Source organism: Neophocaena asiaeorientalis, unplaced genomic scaffold (assembly GCF_003031525.2).
Source record: "Neophocaena asiaeorientalis asiaeorientalis breed wild unplaced genomic scaffold, Neophocaena_asiaeorientalis_V1.1 scaffold30, whole genome shotgun sequence".
Taxonomy (NCBI): domain Eukaryota; kingdom Metazoa; phylum Chordata; class Mammalia; order Artiodactyla; family Phocoenidae; genus Neophocaena; species Neophocaena asiaeorientalis.
The window spans coordinates 17,967,329-17,977,384 of NW_020174923.1; the positions used below are offsets into that span (position 1 = coordinate 17,967,329).

The 10,056-nt window shown below is 55.8% G+C and overlaps 2 protein-coding genes across 2 annotated transcripts; both read left to right on the plus strand.

Annotated features, from left to right (window-relative positions):
- The first annotated feature begins 265 nt into the window (after nt 1-265).
- PYY (peptide YY) lies at nt 266-1,371 on the plus strand. Its single transcript, XM_024761165.1, has 4 exons — nt 266-322; nt 739-926; nt 1,016-1,096; nt 1,247-1,371. The coding sequence occupies exons 2-4, from the start codon at nt 739-741 to the stop codon at nt 1,269-1,271; spliced, it is 294 nt and encodes a 97-aa protein (XP_024616933.1). The 5' UTR covers nt 266-322; the 3' UTR covers nt 1,272-1,371.
- A 7,898-nt stretch (nt 1,372-9,269) lies between these two features.
- PPY (pancreatic polypeptide) lies at nt 9,270-9,902 on the plus strand. The gene is made up of 3 exons (XM_024760782.1): nt 9,270-9,460; nt 9,647-9,718; nt 9,878-9,902. The coding sequence occupies exons 1-3, from the start codon at nt 9,270-9,272 to the stop codon at nt 9,900-9,902; spliced, it is 288 nt and encodes a 95-aa protein (XP_024616550.1).
- The last annotated feature ends 154 nt before the right edge of the window (nt 9,903-10,056 follow it).

Genomic DNA, 10,056 nt, shown 5'->3' on the forward strand with positions numbered 1-10,056 from the left:
GTGAAGATGGGGTTCCGGCTAGGCACCCTATCCAGAGGTACCTTGAGTCCGAGTGTGGGAGCTCCCCCCACTCCTCTGCTCCTTGGAGGTGGAGACATCACGCACTGTCTGGGTGTAAGCTCAGCGATCTGGTCTGGGGTGGAGGGAGGAAGGAAGAAGAGCCCTCCCCCCTCCAGCTCCCCCTCCCTTTTCAGGCCTGGATATAAGCCCCGGAGGGAAAGCCCTGAGCTGAGTAGGCCACAGCCCGACCTGCAGCAGCCCAGCCCTTGGGACTCCTCTCGCCTTCCATCTCCTGATCATCTCTGCCTCTGGAGCTGTCGCTGTGAGTGGCCTGGGACCCAGGAACGGTCTGGTGCTGGGGATCCCAGGCTATCTGGTGGGGAAACTGAGGCTAGGATGGGGGAAACTGGGACTGAGTGGCGGGAAGCTGGATTGAAAGGGGGCCAGCCGACGTGGGAAGGAGAGAGGCGGGGGAGCCCCCATTGCCAGCATAGCCTTCTTCCTCCATCTACCCTTCTGGGTAACACGGGTGGAGGCAGGCAGGGCTTATGCCCCTCTGACAGATGAGGAGACTGAGGCCAGAGACGGTGCAGTGCCTGAGAACACACAGCGAGCAGGTGGCTGACCCTTGGTCGGGTACCAGCCCCAGACAGGCCGCTGGAGCGTGGGCCCCACGGCAGCCTCAGCCTCCTGCCTCAGGGGTAGAGGCTCGGGCTGACTCCAGTGCCCCTTCTCCAGATGGTGACGGTGCGCAGGCCGTGGCCCGCCATGGCCACAGTGCTGCTGGCCCTGCTCTTCTGCCTGGGGGCGCTGGTCGACGCCTACCCCGCCAAACCCGAGGCTCCCGGCGCACTCGCCTCGCCGGAGGAGCTGAAGCGCTACTACCTCTCTCTGCGCCACTTCCTCAACCTGGTCACTCGGCAGCGGTGAGCTCGTGCGCGGGGTGGGCGGGGCGGGGTCGCCACTAGGGGCGCGGCCGGGCCTGACCCCGCCCACCTCTGGCCCCGCCCCGCAGGTACGGGAAACGTGACATCTCGGAAGCTCTCCTCTCCAAACTGCTCTTCCCCGATCCCGAGGACCGGCCCGTCAAGTCGCGGTAAAAGCGCCCCGCCACACGCCCTGTCTCCTGGAGCGTGGCCTGGTCCTACTGCCACCCTGGCACCGCCACCTAGTACTTTCCCCAAGTCTCGCCTCCCCAGTTCCGACGCTGGGCTCCGTGTGATTCTTTTTCCTTTCCCTCCTACAGGCCAGAAGGCGCCTACCTGTGGTGAAGACCCCCAAGGCCTCCTGAGAGACACGCTGATTCATCAACCTCATTTGCATGTTTGCTCCTGACCCCGGAACCTGGATTCCTCTCCCGCTTGCTGCGTCTGGGGAGGGTTCGGGGTGGGGTCCTCATTCCACTTCTCGGTACCCCCGCCCCTGGGCTGGAGGGCTGTGTGTGGTCCTTCCTTGGTCCCTAAATAAAGAGCAAATTTCACTGACGTGCAAAGCGTGCGTTTCTATTTCCTTTCCCTTCTCCTTCGTGGAGGTGGCATCCAGGTGGGAGTGGAGGGTGGAGACGAGAGAGCTGCGAGGACGGCACGTGAGACAAAAGGCGCCCCAGGCCAGGGCTGGGCTGGAGTGGTGGGGGGGCTCTCTCTGATCCGAGCTTAGAGAAAACGCTGCCACTCGGCGCGGGGGGGTGGATAGCATCCAGACTAGGGTCCTCTGGAACTCTCTCGTCCAGTGGGGTGGAGATAGGTTGGAAGTTCTTCAAAAGGGGTAGAGAGGAGCAGCGAGAATTGTTGCTGAAGGGTGAAAAGTGTGGAAAGGAGCATGCTAGGCAGCCCAGCAGAGCAGGTGGAGACAGGGTTGCCCCCATCCCCCAAAGATGAAGGTGGTTGGGAGCGTGGGCTTAACACAAACACCCTGGTTACCCTGAGGAGGTGTATTACTAACCCCCCCGGCTGTAGTGGCTGGGGGTGGAGATGGGACCCACGATGGGGCTGTGGAGGGAGAGTTATTTGGGGGGTGAGGTGGGTGTGTGTGCTGGGGAAGGGGTCATTTCTAACACCTCTGTTCCCTGGGCAGGAGGAGCGATGGGAGTGTGGAGCCTGCCCTTTCTCTCAGCAGCCGCCCTCCCCTTTCAGAATTTACACCCAGTAGATAAGTCACTAACCATGCCCTCCTTGTGACAAGGCCATGACAAGGATACCCTCATTAGGTGGCTCTGGGAGGGGACCCTCAAGCTGGCTCTGCCATAGTTGCAGAAGAGCCCCTGCTCAGACACAACCTGCCTTGGAGTCCCTGGGGCTCTAACACCTACCCCCCCACCCCCCACCCCAGCTGCCCTCCGGCCTCCCTGAAGGTAGGGCAGAAGGGGGAGATGAAAGCAGGTCCAGGGCCTGGTCAGGTCACAGGCTGTGTGGACTCTTAATGCTCTAAGCCCTTGCCCAGGCCACTCCCGCTGCCTGTAAATCCCTTTCCCTCTCTTCAGTCTGGAGATCAGCTTCAGGGTAGTGGCTACCTCATCCCAGAAGCCTTTCTTGATTGCTTGGGGGGTGGAGTTAGTTCATTTCTCTGGTTTCCTCTCCCTACAGTATTGCCATTATCTGAGACCCACTTCCCATCACAATTCCCCCTGTCTTCTCTCCTCTACTCTATCCCTTCCCCCTCCCACCCTGCGCCCCAGGAGAGGTGGGATGGGAGCACGCAACGGCTGCCACAAGCTTTGGTTCATTTTGTGGTTGGAGAAGTGGGAGGATGTGAATCTGTGTTGGTGTCCATGGTCCCCTGTGTGTTGGTCTGCTTGGGAGAGCCGTGGTCAGTTTGAGGCTAATAGAAGAGAATCCTGGTATAAATTATATGACCACACTGGGCTTCCCTGGTGGCTCAGTGGTTGAGAGTCCGCCTGCCGATGCAGGGGACACGGGTTCGTGCCCCGGTCCGGGAGGATCCCACATGCCGCGGAGCGGCTGGGCCCGTGAGCCATGGCTGCTGAGCCTGCGCGTCCGGAGCCTGTGCTCCGCAGCGGGAGAGGCCACAACAGTGAGAGGCCCGCATACCACACACACAAAAAAAATTATATGACCACGGACAATTTTTGCCCAGTTTGACGTGTCTGGTTCAACATCAGTGACGTGGTTTGCCTCATGTCCACTGGGGGGAGTGTTGAGAGGTGGTTAATCCACTGTTGATCAAACCCAACCAGTGTCGGAGCTGGAGGGAACCTTAGATGTAACATTAATGACGACAATATAAATAGCTACTTTTTTTTTTTTTAAAGTGCTTACTGGGAATTCCCTGGTGGTCCAGTGCTTTCACTGCAGGGGCCCAGGTTCGATCCCTGGTCATGGACTAAGATCCCGCAAGCTGCACAGGTGGCCAAAAAAAAAAAAAAAAAAAGCACTTACTTATGTGCTAGACACTGAGCTGTTTGTTTTACATACATTATATTGATATGATATTGATGTGGCTTTTAAAATAGAGACAGAATTAAAAATGGCTTAAACAAGAAAGGAGTTTAGTTTTCTCCTACATAAAATACGAGCGGCATCTGGGGAGTTGGCATCTCTGCTCCATGGGGGCATCCAACATCCCAGGTTTCTATTCTGAGGCTTCCCCACACCCTCATCTACACGACTGAAGATGGCCCACCACCACCGCATCCATGTTCTAGCCACTGGGAAGGGAGGGAAGGAGAAAGAGGAGGTGCGCTCGTTACTATGCTGTGTAACAAGTTATCCTATAACTTAGAGGCTTAAATAACCGCTGTATTTCACTCATGATTTTGTGTGTCAGGACTGGGAAGGGCTTGACTAGACAGTTGTCCCTTGGAGCCTCTCATGCAGTGGCTGTCAGAGGTTGGCTGGGTCCGGCAGGTGCTGCTGGCTGTCGTCTGGGATCCCAGCCCGGCACCTACATGTGGCCTCTCCAGCATCATGCCTTGGGGTAGTTGGACTTACACGGTAGCTGGTTTCCCCCAGAATGAATGCTCCAAGAGAAGCAGAAGGCGCTCCATTGCTGTATTAGTTTGCTAAGGCTGCTGTAACAAAGTACCACAAACTGGGTGGTTTAACAACAGTTCTGGAGGCCAGATCAAGGTGTTTGGCAGGGTTGGGTCCTTCTGAGGGCTGTGAGGGAAGGATCTGTTCCAGGCCTCTCTCTTTGGTTTCTAGATGGCTGTCCTTACTCTGTGCCTCTTCACATCATTTTCCCTCTATGCGTGTCCGCTTCTGTGTCCAAATTTCCCTTTTTTTTTTTTTTTTTTTTGCAGTACGCGGGCCCCTCACTGTTGTGGCCTCACCTGTTGCGGAGCACAGGCTCCGGACGCGCAGGCTTAGCGGCATGACTCACGGGCCCAGTCGCTCCGTGGCATGTGGGATCCTCCCGGACCGGGGCACGAACCCATGTCCCCTTTCCCTATTTATAATAACAATAGTCATGTTGTATTAAGGGCCTGCTCTACTCTAGTATGACCTCATCTTAATTAATTACATCTGCAATGACGCTATTTCCAAATAAGGTCACATTCTGAGGTAGTGGGAGTTAGGATTTCAACATATGAATTGGAAGGGGGGTAGCAGAACACAATTTAACTCGTAACAATTGCCTTTTGTGACCTGGCCTCAGAAGTCACATAGCATTTTCCACTATACTCTACTGGTCCAAGCGGTCACAGGTTCACCTGCATTCAAAAAGAGGGGACTTAGACCTCATCGTAGAACTACTTGTGGGATAGGAAGTATTTTTGTGGTCACTGTTGGTGCCATTTGTCACAGGGGGGTACATCCACTTGTAAAAACAGAATGGCACAAATCACTCAAATTCTCATCTCATTGCTTAAAACTTAGTCATATGGCCCTACCTCACTGCAAGAACAGCCCAGGAGATGTCTTCAGCTGAATGGCCATGTACTCGCTTTAAACTCTTTTATGATGGAGGGAGGAGAGAGTGGATATTGGGGCAGCTAGCCTAATCTGCTACAAACACCATCTCCTTTGAACATCATCTAGAAATCATTTGGTCTTACCTCTTTATTGAGCAGATGGAAATTTCAAGGCCCAGAGAAGGGGAAAGACTTACAGGAGGCCATAGAGTTAGGGACAGAGGTAAGAGAACCCACCCTGCGCCTGTTCTGATTCTATTAACTGTTAAATCTAAATGCTTCTGCCAGAAATGCAAGACTCCCGATACACACCCTTTCTCCTCTGGTGGCATCTCCCACGATTCCTTGATGTGCACCCCTGAGCCGCTCAGTCCTGCTGCCACCTCCCTGTTTCTGTGAAATAGCATCCCCTCACCCCTCACCATTCCTCACATCCACCTCAAGCCTCATTTCCTTCGGAACCTTCCTGGTCTGCCCTGAGTATATCTGTAGCCCGAATCTGAGCTCTCACACCAGGAGTTCTTCAAGGGCAGGGACCCCAAGGTTGGTGCAATAGCCTCAGGGACAAAAGATCTGGATGTGAAAAAAAAAAAAAAAGATCTGGATTTGAGTCCCATCTCTGCCATTCATTGGCTGTGTGACTGGCCTAGTCATTTAATTTCACTGCATCTATTCCTTCACTGGTTAAACAGGGATCCTTAAATAATAATACATCTTACACCTTAAATAATAATAATAGTTCGCTGCTTTAAGGCTCAGAGAGATGATGTAAGTTGCTAAAGGTCACACAGCTAATGAATGGCAGAACTGGTGAGTAGGAGAGCTGAATCTACAGGTCAGCTTGGCATAGCCTGGCACATGCTTATGAGTATCCCCCTTCTTTTCCTTTCTTCTCCTACTCATTCCTAACCCATCTCAAAACTGCTCTGGCATCGCCCCCTTCCACCCCAAAGGAAAAACTCCCCTCCTTCCAGAGCCAGCCCCTACGTTTTTCTTTCCTCCCCATTCATCCATCCCTCTTCCCCAACACTTTATTATATGGATTGGTTTAGCCTTTCTCTTAGCAAGAAAGAAGCCTTCCTCTTCAGGAAAAATTCGAGCTGACAATGATAGGATTTGCTTTTGCAGGCACTCGCGGCAGGGAGAGCTATTGAGCACTCCTGAGCCTGCAGGGGACCCTGGAGGCAGATGGAGTCCCCAGGGCGGAGGGAAGTGGGGACAGAGCCCGGGTTCCAAATCAGTGACCTGAGCCCTTAGTTGGGCCTGAGTTGGTCCTAAGGGGGTGGGATAGGGGCCCAAGGTGTGTGTGAGAATCCTCAGCCCAAGGGGTTTCCCCAGGGAATGGGGGACCCCCTGGGTTCCTGGTATCTGGGGGTGGCCACAGCTTAGCTTTCCCCACCTCTCCTGCTGCCATCCAGTGTGGGAATAAGACATTGGCCTAAGAGTTGGCCCAGGCTGCTTTGGAGGAGCTCTTGTTGTAGGGGGTGGGTATGGAGGGTGAAATGCTGGTCCAATTCCTGCTCTTGCAGTCCCATATGTGGGGACCCCCGTGCCCCTTGCTACTGTCCACTCATCTTCACCTAGTGACCCCAGGTGTTTCTGGGGTCTTCCTTTCCTCGTCTCATTGAGCCCTTACGCCATCCCCAACGCTGCCCAATGGCCATCGTCCCCGTCCCAGAGGCATGAGGTTTGGCAGGGGGAGAGAGATCACTTCCGCCTTCACTTACTCTGTCTGCAGGTAAGTCCTTGGTGCTTCTCTAAGCAGGGCTCCATGGCAAGCCCTGGGAATATACGAAGGTGAGTGAGAAGCATCACCAGTCTGGACACGGCCATATGGTTTAGAAAGCACATCCACTACCCCTTCCTCCTCAGTTGTCACAACATCCCTGAGAGGACCCAGAAGAGGAATCATTTGTTTGCAAAGGCGAAAAACGAAAGCTGTAGGTTCAGCTGACATTGTAGAGTAACTGTCATTTCTTAGGCACTGACAAAGCTATGACAAAGCTATGTCCCCTCTGTGACAGGCCAAAACTATAGATGGCCCCAGCACTTGAGTCAATCCCCAGGTCTACCATCTGTCTGCAGGGGTTGGGAGCTGACCGGGGTGGTGGCCAGAACCGTCCCACAGCACTACAGTCCTGTGGGAGACCAGACCTGTTGAACTAGGGTTGGAGCCTGGCGCCCCCTGGTGGCAGCCTGCAGCCTCTGCTGGCTTCACCAGGGGCCCTCCCGGGACCAGACACTAATTCACCCTTGTTTTACCAAGTGGGATCCCGAGGCCACAGAAGGGCCAGGGCTAGCGGAGACCGAACGACCTCCATATTTGCTTTGCAGAATGTAAGTTGTTGTTGGGTGAAGCATCATTGTTCTTGTTGCCAGAAGTCAGAACTGAGAGGAACAGGACAGAACACTGGTGTTTCCTGAGGCTTCTTTAATCCTCATTATCTTGAGGAAAAGCAAAGCTCAGATCCCTGCAGCATCACCTCCAGTCCTTACCCACCCCCACTCCCCCACAACCAAATCCTCTCCTGACACACTCTTTTGGTGTCCTGATCTGGGACAGCAGAACCTCAGGGGTGAGAAGTCCTTTGCTCCCTACTCAGGCTTCATTGAGCTATTCAGTCACTTGTGAATTGAGTCCTGGACAACTGTGTGATCTTGGGCTGGTGTCTTCGCCTCTCTGAGCCTCATGCTTCTCAGCCCCAAATCAGGAAATTATAGCAATATTTTAACAGCCCTACTTAGAAGAGTCCAGATTTTGGAGTTAGACTTTGTTTCAAACCCTGTATCTCCCACTGACTAGTTATGTGGCCTGAGGCTAGTTACTTAATGTCTCTGAGACTTAGTTTCTGAATCTGTAAAATGGGTTGTTGAAGGAACTCACTGAGGTGACTGAGCTGGGAACACTTTGGAAAATTCAAGGCTTTCCAAATGATGCTGGTTTTTATCACTTCCCTGGAATGGGGGTGCTGGGAAACGGCTACTAGATATTGGCACCCCCCTCTCCCCGGGGCACATCAGTTCTCATTCTGCATCCCATACACCAGCCAGGGAGCGGGTTTCTCCCTGCCTGGGTCCCCACTCCTTTCCACACTCCCTGGTTACCTGAAGCATCTCTCCCGTTCCCATCTTGTTCTAATCACAAACTGGAAAGGAAGTCCTGAGTCTCCAGTCTTCATCCCTGGAGTCTCTGAGCCACAGCCTCAATCTTCTGCCCTGAGGGAATCTGTTTGAGGATTTGGGTTAATCCTTGGGAGGCAGGCAGAGCTGTTCCCAGGCCTGTAATCAGAACCTTCCAGTTATCCTGATGTTCCAGAACCCCGTCCTTCTTGAACTAAGCCTGCTCTGGTGCCCGAAGGCAGAGGGGGGCCTACAGGAGGCTGATTGTGGTCCATAACTTTTACCCATTATGCACTAGTGTGGCACCCATAACACTTCCCTGTTCCCCTCCTGTACCTGGCCCTAGCGCTGGCGTTGTGGGCACCCGGGAGACGGTGGAAGGAGGGGCTGAGGGCTGGGGAGTGAGAGAGGCTGACAGGAGGCGGGGACTCTGGGGGGCTGAGGACTATAAAAGGGCTATGGCCAAGGGCAGGGGGATCCATCCGGCCTGAGGCAGGCACCCGCTTGGTCCAGCATCCGCTCCCTCAGGATTCAGGGTAAGTGGGCTCAGCCTGTCCTGAGCTCGGGGTCGGGGTCTCCGAGGGGCTTGGGCTGGGATGTGGGGAAAGAGCCGGTGCCTTGCAGGGCGGGGGGCCTCCGGAGGACTGAGGTCCTACGTGGGTCCGGCTCTACATCTGGACAAATCCAGCACCCTGGAAGAGCAGCCTGCCGCTGACTAGAAGACTGCAAATGTGCACGGGGCAGGGGATGGTGGCTGTGGACACAAATCCATGCGTGTGACCGGCCTCTTGCTCACAGCGACAGGGGCTGTGGTGTCCTCTCCAGGGCCTGCATCAGCATGTCTACCCCTGGCGGGGAGGCTGGGGAGGGTGGGAGGGCAGCCCACCAACAGGCAATGGATTCCTGCCCTTTGGTTCGCAAGTTCATTCTGTGTGCCCCCAACCTGCAGGGGAGCGGGCGTGCCCCTACTTCCCAGCAGCCCCTCTGCTCCAACTCCCACCCCGCACCTGCCTCTTCAGAGCCATCAGGCCCTGGATGTCCTGAGTCCTGTGTCTCTTGCCCCATGGCCCCACCTTCTCTGCTACACTTTTCTGCTCTGCCCGGGCCCTGGCTAAGCTCCGCCTGCTGCGCTGCTCCTGAGAGGGGCCGTCGTGCTCTCCAGGGCAGGCTCTAGGAGGAGGGGTGGTCAGGTCTGAGTAGCCCTTTGCTCTTCGTCCCAGGCTTGGAGACGGGTGACGGGCTCTGTGCTGCCTCTGTCTCCCTGCTCCTTGCCCCTCAGATGGCCGCCTCTCGCCGCTGCCTCTTCCTGCTTCTTCTGTCCACGGGCGTGGCTCTGTTGCTGCAGCCACCGCTGGGTGCCCGGGGGACCCCGCTGGAGCCAGTATACCTGGGGGACAATGCCACGCCGGAGCAGATGGCCCAGTATGCAGCGGAGCTCCGCAGATACATCAACATGCTGACCAGGCCCAGGTGTGTGCGAGAGAGGGCGAGAGACCCCAGCCCTAGACCCTTTCACACTCTTGGGAAAGCAGAGCATATCTACTGATCTGGCCTGGGCCCCTGTGCCCCGGGCGGGATGGTGCCGAGGGGTAGGCACGGGGCAGGTGAGCTGGCACCTCGGCACAGCGTTGGCCCCAGCTACCTGTCCCCTCCCAGGTATGGGAAAAGAGACAAAGAAGGAGCGCTGGACTTCTCGGAATGTGGCTCCCCCCACGCAGCTGCCCCCAGGTGGGCTTGCTTCCCTGCCCTGTGTGTCCAGATGCCTGGGGCAGAAATGGGTGTGTGTGTCGGGGGTGGGGGAGAACAGGGGCCTAGGGCTGGCCTGAGGTCTTCCGAGGGCACGAGGACTACCCACTCACGCTGCCACGCTCTGCCCTCTCCGCACAGGCAGCTCAGCCCGAGGGACTCGTAAAGTCACCTCCTGCCCCTCTGACTCCAGGGCAGTGCCGGCCCAGCTCGCCCTCCCGCACCCTTTGCTCTGGCCGCAGCTTGCTCCCTGCTCCCATGCAGGCAGGCTAAATAAAGCACATCAAAGTCATAGCCTCATTCTCTCTGTGTCTCTGGGG